The sequence below is a fragment of the Canis lupus genome, chromosome 23 (assembly GCF_048164855.1).
Source record: "Canis lupus baileyi chromosome 23, mCanLup2.hap1, whole genome shotgun sequence".
Lineage (NCBI taxonomy): Eukaryota > Metazoa > Chordata > Mammalia > Carnivora > Canidae > Canis > Canis lupus.
The window spans coordinates 26,085,811-26,106,819 of record NC_132860.1 but is presented as its reverse complement, the minus strand read 5'-3'; the positions used below and the strand labels follow the sequence as shown (position 1 = coordinate 26,106,819).

The 21,009-nt window shown below is 57.2% G+C and overlaps 1 protein-coding gene across 5 annotated transcripts in view; it reads left to right on the top strand.

Moving 5' to 3' along the window:
* PDE2A (phosphodiesterase 2A) overlaps positions 1-20,109 on the top strand; it is a 92,706-nt gene extending 72,597 nt beyond the window's left edge. For all 5 annotated transcript variants that reach the window (XM_072794469.1, XM_072794471.1, XM_072794470.1 and 2 more), the window contains 26 exons: positions 474-529; positions 5,522-5,581; positions 6,217-6,349; positions 6,508-6,560; positions 6,749-6,823; positions 6,932-6,973; positions 7,526-7,594; positions 7,840-7,970; positions 10,741-10,852; positions 11,361-11,400; positions 11,556-11,619; positions 12,023-12,095; positions 12,253-12,430; positions 12,606-12,718; positions 13,353-13,430; positions 14,307-14,429; positions 14,915-14,985; positions 15,269-15,391; positions 15,744-15,831; positions 16,088-16,135; positions 17,162-17,236; positions 17,365-17,464; positions 17,690-17,802; positions 18,183-18,221; positions 18,358-18,464; positions 18,706-20,109. In XM_072794469.1, the coding sequence (XP_072650570.1) occupies positions 474-529; positions 5,522-5,581; positions 6,217-6,349; positions 6,508-6,560; positions 6,749-6,823; positions 6,932-6,973; positions 7,526-7,594; positions 7,840-7,970; positions 10,741-10,852; positions 11,361-11,400; positions 11,556-11,619; positions 12,023-12,095; positions 12,253-12,430; positions 12,606-12,718; positions 13,353-13,430; positions 14,307-14,429; positions 14,915-14,985; positions 15,269-15,391; positions 15,744-15,831; positions 16,088-16,135; positions 17,162-17,236; positions 17,365-17,464; positions 17,690-17,802; positions 18,183-18,221; positions 18,358-18,464; positions 18,706-18,916 (2,375 nt within the window). In that variant the 3' untranslated portion in view covers positions 18,917-20,109. The remainder of the gene's footprint in view (positions 1-473; positions 530-5,521; positions 5,582-6,216; positions 6,350-6,507; positions 6,561-6,748; positions 6,824-6,931; positions 6,974-7,525; positions 7,595-7,839; positions 7,971-10,740; positions 10,853-11,360; positions 11,401-11,555; positions 11,620-12,022; positions 12,096-12,252; positions 12,431-12,605; positions 12,719-13,352; positions 13,431-14,306; positions 14,430-14,914; positions 14,986-15,268; positions 15,392-15,743; positions 15,832-16,087; positions 16,136-17,161; positions 17,237-17,364; positions 17,465-17,689; positions 17,803-18,182; positions 18,222-18,357; positions 18,465-18,705) is intronic.
* Positions 20,110-21,009: the final 900 nt, after the last annotated feature.

Below are 21,009 nucleotides of genomic sequence, written 5' to 3'. Positions count from 1 at the left end.
TTTTCTTTCTCTTCCTCTCCACACCCCCTGTCCGCCATGTCTCTCTGCCTCGTGTCTCAGCCTCTCTAGGTCTCTGTCCTCTGTCTCGATGTGGAAAGTGCACAAGACTGGGAGTCAGGAGACCTGACTTGCTGTGTGATCTTGGGCAAGTCACTTCCCCTTTCTGGACCTCACTTTCCCAATCTGTAAAATAGGGGTGCTCAGCCTTTCCTGCCTCCTGCCCTCTCAGGGTCGCTGGGGGTGGTGGTCACAGGAGAATTGTGAAGTGAGGGGGCTTCCTTCCATGCAGGGGACATTGCTGTGGTTGTTCTGTTGCTGCCTCAGGACCCCCTGTCTCTCTGGGTCTCTGGGTCTCTCTGTGTCTCTGTCCCAGCCTCTTTGTCTGTGTCTTTGTCTCCCTCCCTGGGGCTTGGCTCTGTATCTCTGAGCCTCACTGGCCCCGCAGGACCACCTCATTGCCCTCTTCCCCTCAGTGCTGGTCATGCCGCTGGTGGACAAGGAGGCTGGGGCTGTGGCGGCCGTCATCCTGGTAAGAACAGTGTGGGGTGTGGGGTGGGCTGGGGGAGACAGAGCAAGTGCAGTGGATGGAGCCTGTCTGGTGTGTGTGTGTGTGTGTGTGTGTGTGTGTGTGTGTGTGTGTAGAGCAGCAAGCTGGGCGGGAGTTGGGGAAATGGGGGCCTGGGAGGAGTTTGGGCTTCCCCACACCCCAGCGCTCCGGCCTACCTTGAGTGGTCAGGACAAAGTCGTTGGCCGGGTTAGCCACATTCCGAGACATGCACAAGCCCCATTTGCACCTCTCAGCCCCCTGTGAGCTAGAAGTGCAACCCTTGCTCCCTCTTTGGCATCCTCCCCTCCGGGTTAGAGGCGGGGGGCTGTGTCCACAGAAGGCCGGAGAGACACCGAGGAAGGGTGGATTGCGGTGGGGGGGCGGGGGGGGGTGCTGACAGAGCGTGGGACGGCCGGTCGGATTCCGGGGGCAGGAGGGGGGGCTACGGGAGGGGCTGCCTGAGAGAGCTTGCGGCCCCACGCCAGAGGCGGGCGGAGAGGGCTTCCTGGAGGGGGTGATGGGGGAAGGGGAGATGCGCTGCCTGGGAGGGGGGGCGTCAGGCCGGAACCCAGGCCCCCAGGCCGGGGCTCCCCCGTGCCCTCTGCTGCCCCCTGGCGCAGCTCTCGGGCTTTCTGCTCCGGGGGCAGGGCTCGGCTGAGCCTGGCGGGGCGGGGGCGTGAGCGTTCACAATCACTGTCCCGTCCCCGGGACCGAGGGTGGGCGCCCCAAATGGCCATTATTGGGAGTAGGCTTCACCGAGGCCGCCACCACCTCGGTGGGAGCAGCCCGGGGGGCGGGACAGATGAAGAGTGGGTCCTCGTGCGCCCGTGGGACTCCTCCCGAGCTCATTAAGCCAGAATTAAAGGTTTCCGAGGCGCCTGACCTTTCCGGAGCTGCTGGCGGGGGAGGGCAGTGGGAGTGGGGGGCGGCCGCGGGGAGGGGTGCTTGGCTGGGTCTCCGGCGCCCCATCTGCCCGCGGAGGGAGCCGCCCGCACCCTTGGTTTCTCCCGCAAGCTGCTCCCCACCCCCAGCTTCTGTTCCCGCAGGGGACGGATCTGCTGTTGGCACCGAGCTCTCAGCGAGGCTTCCCTCCCTCTTTTGGTCCCAATCTGGGCCAGAGCTGGTGGCTTGGAAGAGGACCAGGGCCGGGGCAGTGGGCGGAGGTGGGCGGTGGGCGGTGGTACCTCGGGCGCCCACCTCTGCTGAGGGAGCAGAGTCTGGGAGGGACAGTGAGGGCTGGGCCAGAAGGCAAGCAACTGCAGCAAAAGGGACGTTTGGAGTTTGTTCATCTTGCGGGCAGGAGGATGGCTGCCATGACTGCTGCTCACCTGGGCTCAGATTGGGGGGGGAGCCCAGGTTTCTGCCTTCTCCTGGGGGGGAGAAAGGCCTGGGTGTATAGGTTTTGTGTGCTGTGGAGGGGGAGGTGGGTCACATTACTTAAACTTAGTGCATCCTAGCAAAACCCTGCTCTGGGCATCCAGAGAAGTGAGACCCATTAGTGCCTTCTAGAAGCTCCATCTGGGGGAAGGCAGGCACAGCCTCAGACTACCAGTGGCTGAATGAAATAAATGCTGCTAGCAGCTGCTCTGGTGGCAGAGGCTGGAGCAATAAGGGGTGCCTCTAGTGGAGGTAGCACTTGAGTCGGGCTTTGGAGCATAGGTAGGAGGTCCACTGGCAGAGAAGAGGGGAAAGGATATTCTAGGTGGAGTAAACAGCATGAGCCAAGGCAGGGTGGGGAGAAGGGTGGTTGGAAGAAGAGTGATCCCAGTGAGTCTGAGGTATGGGATACATGCTGTTGAGCAAGATGCTATCTGGGGCTCTGGTTGCCAGGAGAGGTTCCTGACGACTATCTGCCCACCTCCTCAAAGACCCTGAGCAGTGAATAGCTCCTTTTTTTAAAAAAGAATTCTCGAAAGGTACTTAAATTATTCACAGTCTGCCTCTCCTCCAAGCCTGGTAGAAATGCACTTCCCCAGGACACCCTTTCCCGGATGCAGGCATATGCATCTGAGAGATCCTGTCCTGCGGGATCTCACATCCTTTCAGAGGCAGCACAGGTGGCCCCCTACCTCCTAGCTGCAACCAGATCCTGAGGCAGAGGGTACAAAGGGTAAAGGGGCTGCCACAGGGCAGATATTTTGGGAGGGCTGACTCACAGCTACATCCTCAACAACCCCATTCCCTTCTCTGAGTCTCTGCTCTTGGTATCCATTCTTGAGCATGGCCAGGCATTGTATGCTAGGTGCTGCAAACAGCAGTGACTGAGCCCCGCTTTCACAGTCCATACAGTCTGGAGGGGTTGGGAGACAGGCATCAAGCAAGAGTGCAAAATAAGGCTAGGATTGCGAATGTTAGCAAATGCTGGCAAAGAAACGGGGAGCCTGAAAGGAATAGTGGGGCCTGATACAGATGCGGGCAGTGGAGGAATATGCCAGCCAGGTGCAGGGCTGCCTGGCGGAGCGCTGGGCCTCTGAGGCTTGCAGCTCCAGGTGCCTTGATTGCAGATTCTTTGTGTGGAAAGAATCTTTAGCTCTATTCTTCAGTTCTGGGATAATAAGTCCCAGGAGTGGGCTGCCCTTGGTCTCTGGCATTTGATGCATGATTTGTGCCCATTCTTCCCTCCGGCTGTGCCGCCTCACCAGCTCCTTACATGAGGATGAGGTGTTCTTGCAATTAGCCATGTTGGGCTTGGTGAGGGTGAGGGGTGTGGGGCTGTGCTGGACTTTCAACTCTCTCTATAGCCCCAGTGCCCACTACTGAGTGTTTCCACTGGGCCCCAGACACACTCCCTGATTAGCAAGAGTAGGTGGCAGTGGTGTTCCTGTTGGTGAGTAAAAAGCCATGTGTGAGTGCTGGGGACTGTATGTTTGCATATGGGGGGGGGGGGAAGAAGTGTGTGCATGGTTCATGGGTATGTGAACTCAGGTATCCTGTGTACAGGTACGAATGTGCACATATGGATGGTGTATATGCTGTGTGGGTGTGTGGATATCTTTGAGTCTGGGACTATACTCTGTATGTGCGTGTGCACACACGCCTGAGCATCTCCATGGGAAAGTGAGTGTATGGGCGGGTGCTGAGGTTTTTCAGGAGAATGTGTACATGCTGGGTGGGGATGGGCTGAGGCAGCCCAGGAGCATGTGCTGGGGTGGGGTGGGTCCAGTGGGTGGAGAAGGATTTCTTTGTCTCCAACCTTCTGAAGCTCTCATTCAGTCTCCCAGCTCTGTATTGGCACCAAACTATATTGCCAACCCAGCAACTGATTGTCCCCACAGACCCAGAGGGGTCCGAATCTTCCCTTTTCCTGAGAGATGGGTTCAGGTGGAAGGAACAAGAAGGATAACCTCCTCCACCCACTAACAGTAAAATACCAACATGTTTATGAAAGCCATACACAAATGAACCATGCCCCCCGCCTTTCAACATCCTTTCCTGTGGGGGTCTTCGGTGGTGGCACTTCTTCCAGAGCTTAACCTTCGACACCATCTTTGGTCTATAGATGCTAAAGTCTGTCATGGATCCCCAGTACAATTAAGCCAAAGTCCAGTTCCTTAGCCTTGCTCTCAAGGTTCTTCCCTCTGTGGCACCATGGGTCCTACCCCTGCCCTGGTTCTCATATCCCCATGCCACCTACTAGCTGCACTGCCAGGACAGTCTCCTGTCTGCCATACCGTCTCTTCAGGCTCCCTGTGTCGTCCCCATACTTCAGCACCAGTTCTTCAGGCTCCCTGTGTCGTCCCCATACTTCAGCACCAGTTCTTGAAGCCTCGCAGATGCCCTCCCCCTCTGATCCCCCACAACCCTTAGGTTCCCACCAGTCTGCCCTCTCCCACGTCCTCAGGTATGAGGTTCTGCACCCCACCAATTGCATCCCCCACTCCATTCCGCCCCAGCCAGACTGTGCGCTTTCTGAGAACCCGCTGGGCTCCTCCTCTCCATCTGCTTCAGGCAGGGGACCTAGAGCAGAGGCGGGCGGGGGCTGCTAAGTGGGGAGGGAGGATGAAGGAGGGACCCCAGTGCAGGCACTGTGGGGAGCCCTGCAGGTGGTGAGAAGCCCTGAGTAGGCACAGGAAGCTGGTGACGCAGGTGGGGAGCCTGGCAGGGCTCTCTCTTCTTCCCTCCCTCCCTCATTTTTCTTACCAAGTGCCCAAGCAGGGTTGGGAGAAGAGCTTTTACAACATATATAAGATGCGCTAAGGGTGTTCCTCATGATTGACACAGGGAAGTTGGAGTGGGATAGGGTGATGGAGGTTGGGGAGTGGGAGGGATGGGAGGGGATCTGGCTTGGGGAAGGTATGGGCAGAAAAGGGGAGGGGATGGTTGATCCCGTCCCAGACTCTGCCACTTTCTGCTGTGTGACCAGGGGCAAGGCAATTCAACCTCTCTGGGCCTTGGTTCATGTGCAGAGTGGAAGCTTGCCTCCTGGGCTGGTGAGAATCACATACATGTAGGGCAAGCACTTTATCACTCCAGTTCATTCATTCGCTTATCCTTCCTCCCAAGTCCTTTAGGCACAGCAGATGCATTGTAAATGTTGAACCTCTTCTCTTACTGCAGACTCAGGGGCAGCTCAAACCCCAACTCCGAAAGGATGGAGCTGGAGGCTGAGGCTGATACCACCAATTCCATAATCAGGGCCTAAAGGGCTCCATGGGCTAGGAGAGGGAAAGGGGCCCAAGGTCACCACCCTTCCCTCATTAGACACCTGGATTGTGCTATTAATGGGACAGTGTCTGAAAAGGCACAGATCAGAAAACTTCTATTTCTTTGGATTAGCCCTAGAAGGCTTCCTGGACAAAGGGGTTTTCCTGGAGCCATCTGCTTGGTCAGAAGGATAGGCTTATCACTGAGGCCCGCAGACTGGAGTGTGTATGTGTTGGTGGGGACAGGTGGTGCTGGGCGTGGGGAGGGCACTGTGGCAGGGACAGGAGGCTAGGGGAGGTCACAGCCAGTCCTCCTCTCATATTCCTTTAGGTGCACTGTGGCCAGCTGAATGACAGTGAAGAGTGGAGCCTGCAGGCAGTTGAGAAGCATGTGAGTGGGGGTAGGGCCGGGGTGCAACTGGGGCTGCTGAAGACCCTTGTCACAGCTGGTGGGAAGATGATCTGGCCAGGGAGCTGGACAGACCTGGGTTCCAGTGCACCATCTTTGGGCTATGTGACCTTGAGCAAGTCACTTACCCTCTCTGAGCCTTGGTTTCACATCTGAAAATGGGGATAAGGATAGCACTGACCCATAGCTTATGGTCCGGTGAGATAAGGCAAGTCAAATATCCCGTCAGTACTTAGGAAGGACTAGGTACCTAATGGAGGTACTAGGTACCTACCTAATGGAGGGTCTTTCCTGAGATTTTATGATTTTGTGACTTTAACAAGGACTTGTAACTCCCGTGAGTGCTAGAGACACGGAGAAATCTGGTCCTGCCCAGTTTTGTAAGAGCCTGGGGGTGGGGGTGAGAGTGTTCATGGGCCCAAGGACGCTGCTGGGGCAGTGGGAGCCCACAGGTGGGTGGAGCGCTGAGGGCTGAATCGTTCGGGACCGGGCGGGTGGGGGCGCGGGGCTCCGCAGGACCAGGGAAGGGTTTGCGTGGAGGCGAGGGGCCCGAGGGCGGCGGGCGCGGTACCCGCGGGGCGCGGCGAGTGACTGGCTGCCTGCTCGGCTTGCCCCAGAGCCTGGTGGCCCTGCGAAGGGTGCAGGCCCTGCAGCAGCGCGGGCCCGGCGCTGCCCCGGGAGCGGTCCCGAACCCCCCGGCGGGCGGGGTGGCCTACACCGACCGGGACCGGAAGATCCTGCAGCTGTGCGGTGAGGACCCGGTGCTGCGGGGGGCGGGGATGAAGAGGGGAGACAGGGTCTAACCTGGAGGGGAGGGGCCTCTGCGGGGACGTGTGCCCGGGGTTGGGGACCGGGGTCCCCCGGCTGGGCCGGCAGGTGGGAGCCTAACCCGCGTCTCGCCACCCCAGGGGAACTCTACGACCTGGACGCCTCTTCCCTGCAGCTCAAAGTCCTCCAATACGTGAGTACCAGTGCTTCTCCCCGCCGTGTCCCTCCAGGGACCCAGGTCCCCGTGAACCCCCCTCTCAGTTCAGATTCCGGCGGCCCGCCCTCTCTTCTACCTGAGGAGCCGGGGAGAGGCGAGAGGGTGGGGAGTGGGGGCGGCTCCAGGCCCCCGGTGAGCCCCCTCTCCGTCCCCGCCTCTCTCAGCTGCAGCAGGAGACCCAGGCCTCTCGATGCTGCCTCCTGCTGGTGTCCGAGGACAATCTCCAGCTTTCCTGTAAGGTGAGGGCCCAGGTCCACTGTGGGCAGAACGGGGAGCTGGAGAGACCCGGTTCTCCGAGGGGAACATTCTTGCCCGTCCTTTAACCGTCCGGCCACTCTGTCCCTCAGGTCATCGGAGACAAAGTGCTGGAGGAAGAAACCAGCTTTCCGGTGAGTTCTGCCTCCATCCTCAGTGTTGGAGTCTGTGGGAGCAGTTAGGGCCAGCTCCACACTCCAGGGATCTGCCCAGAGAGACTGAGATCTCTGCTAGAATCTCTTGGAATTTGATGGAATTATCTGGATCTTGGAATCTATTTAGAAATGTTATGAGAGATCACAGCCTCTCATAAATAGAATCCATTAGGAGAGATCTCTAAACAATCTATAGAAAGGCTTCTTTGCGACCAGTTTATTCTGTTGGAGTATTTCTGGATTTGACTCTCTTAGAATCTGTTGAAATCAATGAGAATCCTTGGAGTTTGCTTTTCTCTCTTCTAATTAGGGAAGAGCCTAATATCATGGAAAGGGGATTCTGATCAAGAATCCTTCCCTCCACCCCACTTTCTACCCCTGCCCCCTTCTGCTGACTCTATCCACCATTTGGACTTACTGAAGAAGTTGTTGAAACTTCCAGACTTGGGAGGGGAGGGTTGAGTCCGAGGTCGCCTGACCTAGCTCCTTGGAGGGAGCTAGGCCCTGACTCAACCTCTCCTCACTCCCCAGTTGACCACAGGACGCCTGGGCCATGTGGTGGAAGATAAGAAGTCTATCCAGCTGAAAGATCTCACCTCTGTAAGCCATGGCCTGGCTGGACTGGGGGAGGAGGCAAAGGGACAGGGTGTCTGGAAGATGGCAACCTGGAGATCGGAGAGACAAGATGCAGGGACTTTCTCCCAAGCCACCCCCATGTGTAGTACTTCGCATCCCACAGGAGCCCCTTAGAACTGTCTGCTGCAGAATGTAGTTGAGTGCCGGGGGAAGGAAGGAAGCGTACTCCCTCCCTCCTTCGGTGCCCCGACACACCTCCCCTTTTGCAGGAGGATGTGCAACAGCTGCAGAACATGTTGGGCTGTGAGCTGCAGGCCATGCTCTGCGTCCCTGTCATCAGCCGGGCTACAGACCAGGTGGTGGCCTTAGCCTGCGCCTTCAACAAGCTCGGAGGAGACTTGTGAGTCTTGTTAGGGCGAAGTGGATCAGGAGATGGAGCTGAGAGGCTGGGCAGGGATTGACTAGGGTAACAGTGAGGGAAGGGCACCAGGCAGGGGATCCCGTCCTGGCAGTGGTGGACCAAATGATTTGTTGGTGCAAGAGACTACAGGATTATGAAGGCGCTAGACCCTTGTAGCTACTGCTGGCTGAGGCACAGGTAATTGGTGAGTCTCCATCACTGATTTTGGCTTATTTAAAAATCATGTTGAGGTCCAAATGAGTTCCCCTTCTCTTTGCTCACTTCCTCCAGTTTGGATTATCTACTCTTAGAATACTGGCCTTTCCCCCACTTGCCATCATCCTGTTTGGCACTTCTGCTGGAAACTGCCTGATGGAGGGGTGGTGAGCTCTGGGATGGGGAACTCTCTGGGACCCACAGAGCATCATTGACACTGTGGAGAGGCTAAAGAGAAGAGGCTGGGAGGGGGGGCGGGTGCTGGCTAAGCTGAAGGACTTTAGAGACACTGACAGGGCAGCTCTGAGAATCATCGGGCACAGAGGGGTGGGGCTGGACAGAGTTGGGTAAAGAGGGCTTAGGAAGCATTTCTCAAGAACCAAGGTCAGATCTGGGGTCTCAAAGTGGTATTATAAATAGATTTCATGTCCTATTCCAACTCATTACATGGTAGTAGCTGCCTGAAACAGTGGGTTGATAATGGAAATGAGTTTAGTGAGAAGCAGTGCTGTGATTGGTGAACCGTGTCTGTCGTGGGTGCAGCTCACCCCTGATGCCACACTTGGTCCAGCTGGCCTAGCCGTGTGTGCCTGAATTGTACAGGTAGGGAAGAGCAGGCAGGTGAGGGGGGAATCCTGACTCTGGAATGCAGAGAGATATTGACAAAATGCTTGACCCCTGGGGCTCAAGCAAGGGAACTGGGCTTCAGGCCCTGGAGGTCCTGCAGAAAGTGAAGACTGGGGATGTTGGGACTCCAGAGGTGTCAGAAGCCCAGGGACAGTATTACGGGGGTGGGACAGAGATCTGGGAGTCATAGGCCTGAGTAGCAGGACTTGCCAGCACACAGAGCTCTGTAGGCAGGTGGATAGGCCTGGGGAAATGAAGACAAGGTGAAGCAAAACCCGCTGAGGCAGGTTGGATGTGGGATTAGTGTCATCTGTGCTTGGAATCCTAGTGGTGGGAGGAGCATTTATACCATTCAGTAAGCACATGTTGGGCACCTACTGTGTCCAGCCCTGCACTGGTCAGGTGGTCTTGGAGAGACCCTTGGGGAGGGGAGTGCAGGAGGCTCCTGGGGAGGAGTTTCACAGGGGCTGTGACTTTTGGCTGCTGGCTGGGGGACTGGGCTCTGAGATGGCCCCACACCCAGAGGAGAGGTGGCATCAGAAGGGAAATGAGACAGGGCTTGGTGGCAGCTTTGTAGCCATCTCTGGGTCCCATATATTTCAGGAGTGAGTGCGGAATGAGTACGTGAGCCAAGGTGGGGTTCAGCTCAGAGCAGTGAATGCAGACAAGCTACCTGGAGCCCAGAGAACTGGGACTCCAGAGTCCCTTGAGCTGGGAGTGAGATGGGGTTTGGTGGCCAGGGAAGAAGTAGAGTACAGTTAAAACATTTAGCAAGCACCTCCCATATATCTCCCTGGCACCAGCTCTGCACTGGGTGATACAGTCATGGTCCCTGCCTGCAAGATACGAAGTTTATTTTCAGGGCCGAGAGGGAGGAGGGTGGGAAAGGTATTCTAGGCAGAGCGAACGGTGTGGGGGGAAATGTGAAGGTGTGAGAGAGCCTGAAGTTTTCTTAGAGTGATGAGGATCTCAGTATGGCCGAGTACGAGAGACACCCATAGATGAGGGGACAGAGGTGAGTGGGACCAGACTAAGGGGCCTCAAATGCTAGGGAAGGTGGGGGAGGTGGACACAGGGTGGTGGGTGTAGGGATCTAGGCCCAAAGCATCGGGCAGCAGTAGGAGTGGGGGATGTCCTAGCAGAAGAGCACTGAGACCAGCCAGAAAATGGGGAGAAGCCTGGGCAGGGAAATCTGGGGGCAGAGAGAAGGTCAATATCTCTGAGGCAGGCTCCTCCCCCTCACTCCCAAGACCCCTGCTCGGAGAGGCTAACCCATGTCCCCAGTGCAGATCCTGCCGCAGCTTGGTCCATCCCGCCCCCACAAAACTCCCTGGTGACAAGTCATTTGGTGGCCAGATTGCATGACCTCAGCAGGATTGGGGGGGCTGTCTTGACAGATGAGAGCTAGCTCTGTGAGTAAGATGGGCTCCTCCTCACAACCACAGTAGGATTTATGGAGGCACCAAATCAGGGCCTGCAGAGTTGTGAAGATAGGACCGTGACAGGAGCTGGACAAGACGGGGTAGTGCCACTGCCGCTCCTTGAGGCTGGTGGCCCCTGGGGAAGAGCAGGAGACTACCCAGCTCCGGCCTGGGCAAGTCTCTAATCTGAGGGAGGAGACTTAGCCTCAGTTGGGATAAATCTGAAGTCAGTGGAAGGGGATGTAGCCCTGGCTTCAAGGAGCAATAGTTTAAGGAGGAAATTTTGGTCTGAGGAGGATTAGAACCTTCCCCTTAGGGAGCCCCCCTGTCTGAGGGGGGAGCTGGTCCACGCTGCCTGTGCAGCAAGCAGCCCCAGTAGAGGGGAGTGAGTGATGGTTAGCTGCTGCGTCTCTGAGTGGGCTTCCTGGAGAAATGGAAGCAAAGAGAAACAGCAAGAGAAGTCTGCTGTCTGCTCCCTCTCCAGTGACCCCTGCCCTCTGCCCCAGGTTCACGGAACAGGATGAGCGAGTGATCCAGCACTGCTTCCACTACACGAGCACGGTGCTCACCAGCACCCTGGCCTTCCAGAAAGAGCAAAAGCTCAAGTGTGAGTGCCAGGTGAGTGACCTACTAGGAGCCTCTCTTGGAGGGGACAGAGTTGCCCAGCTCTCAGCCTCAGAGCGTCATCCATAGGGAAGAGCCCCTGTTTTTCTGGACTGATGGCACCAAGGTTACCTAGCCCTCGCTGGTGCCCTGGAGGCTTCTTAAAGAGGGAGGTGGGTGGTTCCTCAGGCCAGCGCCGCGGCGGCAGGCACTGTGTGGGATCGTCCTCTAGTGTTCAGCTTGGGAACTACAGCAACATCTGGGCAGTTGTGGGGGGAGGTGTGGGGGGGTGGGGGAGGTGGGGGGGTGAAGGAGAGACTCAGATTACTGCCCAGCGGGGCTGTACTTCCCGCTCCTTCACTTGGTAGCCAAATGACATAATTAGACTCTGGCGGTCCCCAGCCTGACCAGAGAGCCCTAGAGGAGGGATGAGAAGCCCCCCGGAGCCATTGGAGGCAGGGGGCTGGAGGGGGTGACACCTCTGCAATGCGAATCCCTGTGATCTTCATTGTCTCCATTCCAGGCTCTTCTCCAAGTGGCAAAGAACCTCTTCACTCACCTGGGTGAGTGAACTGCCCTCCTCCAGGCCTGGCTGCCTGGCTGCGGGGTGGGCTGGGGTGGGCACAGGACCAGCGTTCTGGGGAGGAGAGGTCAGAGGGCTTGGCTGGGCACTCTAGTCGGGTCTCACCACAGCCCTCCACGCTTCTCCCCCCCACAGATGATGTCTCTGTCCTGCTCCAGGAGATCATTACAGAGGCCAGAAACCTCAGCAACGCTGAGATGTAAGCGAATCTACCTCCGGGTGGGGCGAGACAGGCCCCAGCCCTCCTCCCCGTCCCCTTGTTCCTTTTTCCCTCTCCACTGCCTTCTTGTGGGGCCCTGTCATATCATGTGTGATCCTTTATTTCATGCCTGTGTCCCTCCCTGGTAAGGTCCAATGACAGCAGAGGCGGGGCTGGCTTTCCTGGCCATAGGTCCCCAGCTCCTAACACGGTGCCTGGCACACAGTAGGCACTACAAGGGAAAACAAGGCGTTGGGATGAATTAATGTCTGGAGCCAGCCAGCTCTCAGGAGGGTCGTATAATGGAGCACTCCTTCCAGGCTTCAGAAATCTGGGGTCGTGAGAAGTGGGGGTGGTCGGAGAGGGGTGTCAGGGCCCTGTGGACCAAGGCCGTCTCCCACAGCTGCTCCGTGTTCCTGCTGGATCAGAACGAGCTGGTGGCCAAGGTGTTCGACGGGGGTGTGGTGGATGACGAGGTGAGCACGGGCGCGCAGGAGTGCGGCCGGGCCCAGTGCTGGGCGCCCCGGAGCGGGAGCGGGAGCGGGAGCGGGAGCGGGCGGGACAGTCGCTGGTCGGCTCGGCTCGGCTCCGAGGCCGGTCGCCGACTCCTCCGCCGCATCCCCTCCCTGGCAGAGCTACGAGATCCGCATCCCCGCTGACCAGGGCATTGCGGGCCACGTGGCAACTACCGGCCAGATCCTGAACATCCCGGACGCGTACGCGCATCCGCTCTTCTACCGCGGCGTGGACGACAGCACCGGCTTCCGCACGCGCAACATCCTCTGCTTCCCCATCAAGAACGAGAGCCAGGGTGCGAGCTCGGGCGGCTCCGGGAAGTGGGGCGAACGCGGCGGGGGCGGGGCGGGGCGGGGCCTGAGCAGGATCCGCGACCCTTCCCCACCTGGGAAGGCCTGGCTCACCCTGGCCCGGAGGGCAGACCCCGCCCGACACCCCCCGGCCGGTTCTAGCCCCTCTCCGGTCCCCAGAGGTCATTGGTGTGGCCGAGCTGGTGAACAAGATTAACGGACCATGGTTCAGCAAGTTCGACGAGGACCTGGCGACCGCCTTCTCTATCTACTGTGGCATCAGCATAGCCCATGTGAGTGGGGACAGGACCCTTTGTTCTCCTCTCCACGTTGACTGTTCCGACGGGTCCATGACTCAGAGCTCGGTTCCTGGGTCTCTACACAGGCTACAGCACCTGCTGGTCATCTCTGGCCTGTCTCCCATCCAAAAATTGGGGATACCATTTACTATCCTGTCCGGTTAGCCTCCTAGGATCATGGAAAACACCATTATTGCCCACCCCGTTCCCAAAGCAACCTCAACCGCAACCTCAAGCCAAGCCCCTAGTCAGCTTCTTTTTGAAAAATGTTGGGTCTCATTGTCCAGAGTTGCAGCTCTGACTCGGGAATGCAATCACTAGGTTCCTGAGGCTCTCCCACCTCCTTGCTTCTCCTTCCCTGCCATGATTGAAGACTGGGGCAGGCTCAGGAGGGGATGCAAAGTGCCATGTCAAATGCCAACAGAACCTGGGGAGGCAGAGCAAGGGGAGGAAGGTCTGGGTGAAAGTGGGAGGGAGCTTGCTACTCTGGGCTGGAGCTTGAAGGCAAAGACTAGGGCTAGCATGGGATGGGAAGGGGGGTTTCTATCTGACCCCTTGTCCCAGTCTTGGCCATTCTGAGATTTCATAGCCATCTCACTTGAGCCCTATCATTCCCTTTCTCCTCTAGTCCCTCCTCTACAAGAAAGTGAATGAGGCCCAGTATCGCAGCCACCTGGCCAACGAGATGATGATGTACCACATGAAGGTGAGGCCTGCACGGAGCTGCTGCCCTCCTCAAGATCCCAGGGTCCCCTGCAGCCCACCTGTTTCTTCCCTGCCTTCCGGTTCCTCAGAGGTCCAGGACCAGCCTGGGTTTTCTGATTGCCTTCTCTTGGAGATAAGAAGATAGACCCAGAGCAATGCCTGGCCTCCTGTTCTCCTGCTCTCCTTTAGGGCAGCCTCTTCCAAGCAGTTTCTGGTTCAGCCCCAAGGCTGGCAGCAGGACCCACCCCAAGGAAGTACCTGGTGCAGCCAGGTGATCCCCATGTCCAGGGATAACTCCCATCTTGAGAATTACTGAAGGCTAGGAAGCTCACTCAGTGACTTTCCACAGCTTCCCTAGGTACAGTGCTCCTGCAGTCCTTGGCGACCTGCTGCTATTCCATCTCAATCCCAGACTCTGTTTCAGAAGAACTGCCTCGGGCTTTAGTTCAGAGTGTGTGGTGGTCATTTCCTTCTCACCTGTGTCCAAATCAAAGGGTCACAGACTTTGCGGATAGCTATGATCAAAGCTGTAGTCGGAAGGATTAAGGTTAGATTCTGGGACGTTCTACCTGAAAGAAGGAAACCTCCAGTTAGTGTCTGTGAAAGGCTGGCATTGTTCAGGGGGTATCATGAAGGGGTGTTCTCTGTCTTTGCTAAGGATAGGCTGTTACAGATGAGGGTTCTTACAGGCAAGAGGGCACAGTAGGTGGTGGGCTGCACAACAGTGACCTCCTGCCCAGTGATTCTCCACGGAGTGGATGTCCTGAGGGGGATGCATGCCGGAGTGAATCGCCTCTCCTGCTGTGGGACTTTGAGGGTGAGGATGCTGGGTGGGGGGTGGAGGCCATCTTTTAACACAGTGGTTGGTCCCCTCTAGGTCTCTGATGATGAATATACCAAACTCCTCCATGATGGAATCCAGCCTGTGGCTGCCATTGACTCCAACTTTGCCAGTTTCACCTATACCCCTCGCTCTCTGCCCGAGGATGACACTTCCATGGTGAGCTGGCCCTCCCGACTTGACTGCAGAGGCAGAGGGTGTGCAGCCAGACTTAAGTTAGATGTGGCTAGGAACTTCCTGGTGAGACAGTCATCACCAAAGGCTAGAGAGCCTCCCCAGTAATGGAGTTGGCATGTGGTCTGCCAGCATGGGACCCAGGGCCTGTCCAGGACTCAGGGGCTGGACTGGGTGATTGACAAGGGCGTGTGGCCTCAGGGTTGGCACCTCCCCCCTGGTTTTCAAAGATTATGTGAGCTTCGTTCCAAGAGTTCTTAGATCCCGTTTCTGAAAGTTCATGGCTCTGAGAATGCTTGGCCTTATCATTTTATGGTTCTCTAGGTTTCGGTTTTGGTTTTTTATGGTTCTCTAGTTTTAGATCTCAAGTTCTAAGATTCCAAAATTTTAGAGGCTTCAAGAAAGGCCAAGTCAGGGGACCCATTTTGAAATTGGCAGTTCCTCTGACCCTTCCCTTCTGCTCTCTCCAGGCCATCCTGAGCATGCTGCAGGACATGAATTTCATCAATAACTACAAAATCGATTGCCCGACTCTGGCCCGGTGTGTGCCCCAGTCTTCCCCTCCACATGCAGGCGGCTTCAGGCTTTGCCTCCTTCTGTCCTCCACGCTCACCTCCATTGCCCCAGCGCTCTGGGAAGGGGTCTCTGTGGATGACTAGGAGTGGCCCAGTCTGTGGGAGAGGGGAAGATCCATGGGTGAGAGGCAGTCCCCAGACCCCCGGAACCACGAGTAAGGGAAAGGAGTGGGGCAAGGCAGAGCCTGAAGTGATTCCTGGAAGAAGAGAGCCTGAGGCCCCTCTGCTGCCCTCTCTCCTCCCCCCCAGGTTCTGTTTGATGGTGAAGAAGGGCTACCGGGATCCCCCCTACCACAACTGGATGCACGCCTTTTCCGTCTCCCACTTCTGCTACCTGCTCTATAAGAATCTGGAGCTCACCAACTACCTCGAGTGAGTCGGGGGACTGACCACCCTCCCCCAGGCTGGCAGCTGCTGGAGTCTGCTTCCTTGGGATAGGGAGGCACCCCTGGTGTGCTAGGCACTTGACATCACCACCTCCTGGGATCCTCTTAATAGTCCCACAAGGAAGGTTGCATAGCCCTGCTTTCCAGGTGGGACCTCCTCACAGTCACATACCACTGGAACAGTGAGCCTGTCAAACTCCAAACCAGGGCTGCTTTCTGGGAAGGGGACCCGGTGTCCCGAGCTCGCTCTGGGTGGCTCCTGGACTTCTCAGGCGCCATTCTTCCTCTGGACGTGCAGGAAGGGGCTGATCTCCTTCTCCCCCCTGCCTCCCAACCAGGGACATCGAGATCTTTGCCTTGTTTATTTCCTGCATGTGTCATGACCTGGACCACAGAGGCACAAACAACTCCTTCCAGGTGGCCTCGGTGAGACTCTGCCCCCCTCACAGTGGGCGCCCTCCTCGGGGCATCTGGGGGTCTCACCCCTCCAGCCTGAGGAGAGGTGGGAGCTAGTGAGACCAGGAGCTGGTTTAGAGGTGGGAGGAGGCTCTCCAAGGCTTTGCACGGGCTCTGAGATGAGAGGGTGGTGAGGGGCAGGGAGGACAGGGCACCACCTGGCCTAATATAGCAGGCACTTACATGTGGATGTGAGGAGTGATGGAGATTTCCCGGGCTTTTCCAGAAATCTGTGCTGGCTGCGCTCTACAGCTCCGAGGGCTCTGTCATGGAGGTACCACCATTCTACCCAATATCCCAGTACCCCTCATCCTCTTAAGGCTGATGATTTATGTAGTTAGACTGTGATCCAGCTCCTCCTGTTCCCAAGCCCTACTCTCCAGACAGGCCCTGAAGGCTGTAGCCACCCACCCCACAGGGCATGTCTGGCTCTTTTTGCTGGCTGGGCTTGGAGGGGTGCAGGTGTGGATGGGGGCATGAGTCAGCCCGCAGGTTTGGCCTGAGCCCAGGTTTTCACAAAGAAGACTTATATTTAGCAGGTCTCTCTTTGCATATCTGGGAAGGCCCTGAGCAACCCTCACCCCATCAGGTCTCGGATGGCTCCACCATGACACCCCATTTTACCTTAGGTTTTTTAATTGTGAGCTTCTTGGGACAGGGGCAGAATCTGAGACATCTCTCGATTCCCTGTTCTGGGCACAGAGTTTGGCACAGTGTAGAAGCCAAACTTGCAAGGTCACCTTGCCTCATGCTGCGCCCCCCCGCCATAACACCCCTCTGGGGTCTGCCCCCGCTTGCATGCCCCCAGTAGACAAGGGGCTCACTCTCTCCCAGGAGGCCGCATGGCAGCCCTGCCTCCGCCCTCTGTGCCCTGGGCTAAGCCTGCTCCTCCTCTGAGTGACAGCCTGTCAGCATTTGGAGACAGGGGCCTTGCCCTTACCTCATCACTGCCTTTCTTTGTCAGCAAACAAATGTTTGCTGCATGAATTAGTGTCTAGGACTCCAAGGGATCATTTCAGAATCATTCTAGTTTGAGAGGCTCTCAGAGGTTGCATCGTTGTATGCCTCCATGTGACAGCCGAGGGATCTGAAGCTCAGGGCCTGCAAGGGCTTGCCCAGGGTCACACAGAGGGCCAAAACAGAGCCCAGAAAGGAAACTAGGTCCCCTGACTCCCTGTTTCTTCCTGTTCTGCTCACCTTGGGGGCTGGGGCTGTAGCAGGCTGGCTCCCTCTCTTGGGGTCAGCAGTGAGCAGAGCCCCCCACCCCAACTGGGCCCCCATCATTCCTCTCCCCCTGCAGAGGCACCACTTCGCTCAGGCCATCGCCATCCTCAACACCCACGGTTGCAACATCTTTGACCACTTCTCCCGGAAGGTGACGGGGTCACGGGTGGGGGTGAGGGAGTGGGAGTCCAGAGCTGGCCTGAGGCAGGAGAAGGAGCCGAGGGAGCGGGTGGGGGTGTCTGGCAGGAGGCCTTGACACCTCTCCCAACCCTGGCCCAGGACTATCAGCGTATGCTGGACCTGATGCGGGACATCATCTTGGCCACCGACCTGGCCCATCACCTCCGCATCTTCAAAGACCTCCAGAAGATGGCTGAAGGTACCTACTTTTAACCTCAGGCCTCATGGTTGGGGAAGGATCACCAAGAGGGTGATGTGCTTGGAGAGCATCTCCAGGGGTTTAGGCCCACCCCCTCTAGCATCGAGCTACCAGACCCAGGCAGATCCAGCATCAGCCTCTGGCTCCCATCCAGGGTGCTGGATTTCCTGGACCATGTGGGGTCGCCCTGGAGGCCTTGCCTTGACCCCTCCCTCTCCCCAACAGTGGGTTATGACCGTACCAACAAGCAGCACCATAGCCTCCTCCTCTGCCTCCTTATGACCTCCTGTGACCTCTCTGACCAGACCAAGGGCTGGAAGACAACGAGGAAGATTGCAGTAAGTGCTGCTCCTCCCTGAGAAAGGAGGCTGCACACCAAGCCCAGTTCTCTGTGGCTCCTGCAGCCTAAACACCCTCTCTGTGCTGAGTTCAGCCTCACTAAATTTTGGGGAGACAGAAACCTAGGCCACCTCAGTGCAACAGATGGGGAGATTCAGAGAAGGACATGGACTCACTGGGTGTCACACAGCAAGTCACTGGCTGGCAGAAGGTGGGCCAGAACCCAACCACTCCTCCCCATCTGGGGCCATCCCCCTGCCAAACTGTGCCTGAGCCAGAGCTGAGAATGCCTCAGTTTGCCATCTTGGGAATGAGCTGTAGAGGAGCTCAGGGAGACAGATCCCATGCACAGAGTATGATAAGAGTGTTGGTCTTTCAGGAGCTGATCTACAAAGAGTTCTTCTCCCAGGGAGACTTGGTATGTGGGGAGTGATCTTGAGTGCCCAGATTGCAGGGAGGGTTCCTGGTCTGGGGCTTGGAAGGGCTGGGTTAGTTTCATCCTTGTGCCTGTTGGAGGGAGAAGGGGCCCAGGCCTGACAACTTGCTGCCTGCAGGAGAAGGCCATGGGCAACAGGCCGATGGAGATGATGGACCGGGAGAAGGCCTACATCCCTGAGCTGCAGATCAGCTTTATGGAGCACATCGCAATGCCCATCTACAAGTAAGAGAGCTCCAGGGACCTGCTGTGGGACTGCTGGCCTGCCTGGCTCCAGCTGACCCACCCCGCTGCCCCTGGGCCCAGCTGTCTTCCACTGGCCCCTAAGTGGGGCCTTCATTTCATGCTCTCCTTGAGCCTCCAGTCCTATGCCTCACACTCTTGTCTACCTATAGTTGTAGCCCTAATCTTCCTTGCTACTCACAGCCCGACTTCTGACCCTGTCCCTGTGCCCTTGCACCCACAGGCTGCTCCAGGACCTGTTCCCCAAGGCGGCAGAGCTGTATGAACGTGTGGCCTCTAACCGTGAGCACTGGACCAAGGTGTCTCACAAGTTCACCATCCGCGGCCTCCCGAGCAACAACTCACTGGACTTCCTGGATGAGGAGTACGAGGTGCCTGAGCTGGATGGCACCAGAGCCCCCGTTAATGGCTGTTGCAGCCTTGACGCTGAATGAGCCCTGCCCGGGACCCTTCCCTGCCCAGGCCTTCTCTTACAGCCCTCCACTGGCCTGGCCCAGTGCCCTGGGCCCAGAGCCACAGGTCCTAGGTTCTAATCCAGGACTTACTGTGCAACCCTGGGCAAGTACCGACCTTCCCGGGCCTCAGATTTCCTGTCTGTATAATGGAAGCAAGACTTCTAGCCTCGCCAAGACTTTGTCATTTGTCCGCTGAGAGCACAGGGGTGACTGATGAGCAGTGGGCCCTGATCTGCGCCTCTGACCTCGTCTTGGCAAGTCCTCCCCAGCCACTCCTCCTCTGAGGCAGCCTGGATGGTTTCTCCTGGTCCCCATTCCTGTCCCTACCAGATCTGGCCCTCTCCCTCTTCCAGGGTCCTCCTGTAAGGAGAATGTGGGACACCTGAGTGAGCAGAGAGTGGATCTTAGAAACAGTCATTAGCCATGAGGCTGAAGGCGCACCCTTAGGATTGCCACTATATGTATGGGGGCATTGGAACCTGAAGAGCTGCAGGGGCCCCACATGGAAGCTGCCAGAGGCCCCCCTCAGTGCTCTGGGCAGAGGAGGCTCAGGAAGAAAGCAGGACGGGAATGGTGGGCAGGAAGGATCCCGAGGCTAAAGACAGGCTCCAGTTGAGTCAATAATCCTTTCTCCTGGCTGTGTGACCCTGGGCAAATGACTTTCCTATTTGGGTGAGACAGGAGAGTAAGACAATCCATTTTCTAAGACCCCTTTTAGATCAAAGTCCCCATGGCTCTGTGGAGTCCCAGGAGAAGCCATGGAATGTCCCTGCCACCCTCGGGCAAAGAGCCAACCCTAAGTCCTACAGTGGCCCCCTGAGTGTCCCCCCCCCCCCCACCTCAGCCCAAGCCCCTTCTCCATTTCTGCAGCCAGAGAGGGCTGCCTCAGCCCTAGCAGCAGGGCTCCTATCTTCTTCAAGGCCATATCTACCCATGCCCTGGGGCTTGGGAGACCCCCATAGGGCCGGGCCTCTTGGGTCAGCCCGGCCGCTGGCTTCTCCCTTCTCTGTGTTGTTCTGTGTTGTGGGGTGGGGGGAGGGGGGCCACCTGCCTTACCTATTCTGAGTTGCCTTTAGAGAGATGCGTTTTTCTAGGATTCTGTGCAACTGTTGTATATGGTCCTGTGGGCTGACCGCTTTGTACATGAGAATAAATCTATTTCTTTCTACCAATCCTCTCCCGTGGGGCTATTTCCAGACACTGTGCACGGAGATGGGGAAACAGAATTGGCGTCAGCAAATGCTGTTGAGAACTCCTTGGCTACCAGAGCCCCCACCCCTTGTGCCTAGCTCCTCTCCTAGGGTGGTCATAGACCTGTTAGGGTACTCCTGGACCAGTCCTCTGCCAGACTATAGGGGCTTAGAGGTGGATGGCAGATGAGGAGGCCTGGGCATAGAGCAGTGAGAAGACATGTTGGCTGGCAGAGATTGTGGACTGGAAAGAAAGAATTGAGGGGCTGAAGCAATCAAGGAGGCTGCCTGGAGGAGGCAGCCTAGAGCTCCTCCTCAATCCTCTGCTGGCCTCTGGGTTATGAGGGCCTGTACAGCCAGGGCCTAGGCCTCTGAACCTCCTCCTGGCCTCCCCCATCCATGTGCCCATAAGTCCTGCCAAAGGAGTAGCCCTGAGTCTGACTGTACACCAGATGCACCCTGAGTTGTGTCTGTGGACCTAGATCCCTGCCTGTCTGGTTGTGAGAATGTTTGCCCCTGCACAGACAGAGAGGCAGATCCCAGCCTCTCTGTCCATAGGCCCTGACAGGTGAAATCTCTAGACTGTGCCCACTCTCTTGCTTTCACCCCTCGCCCCACGTCCTCTCCCTGTTCATCTCTTCCAGATCAGTAAAGCTTGATGTATTAAGGGCTGAACACTGGGATTACCTTTCCTAGGAGAAGGAGGAAAGGAGGGCTGGGAGGAGATGATTAGGGCCATCCTGTGACCACTGGTGGTGCCCCGGGGGCCAGCCTTTGGGACCACAGAGCCTCCCTGTTTTTCATGGTTCGGTACCTGCCCTTCCAGGCTAAACGGTTTCAGGGCATCTTGCCTTCCCTTAGGAACTTGGGGTCCAGTCCCCA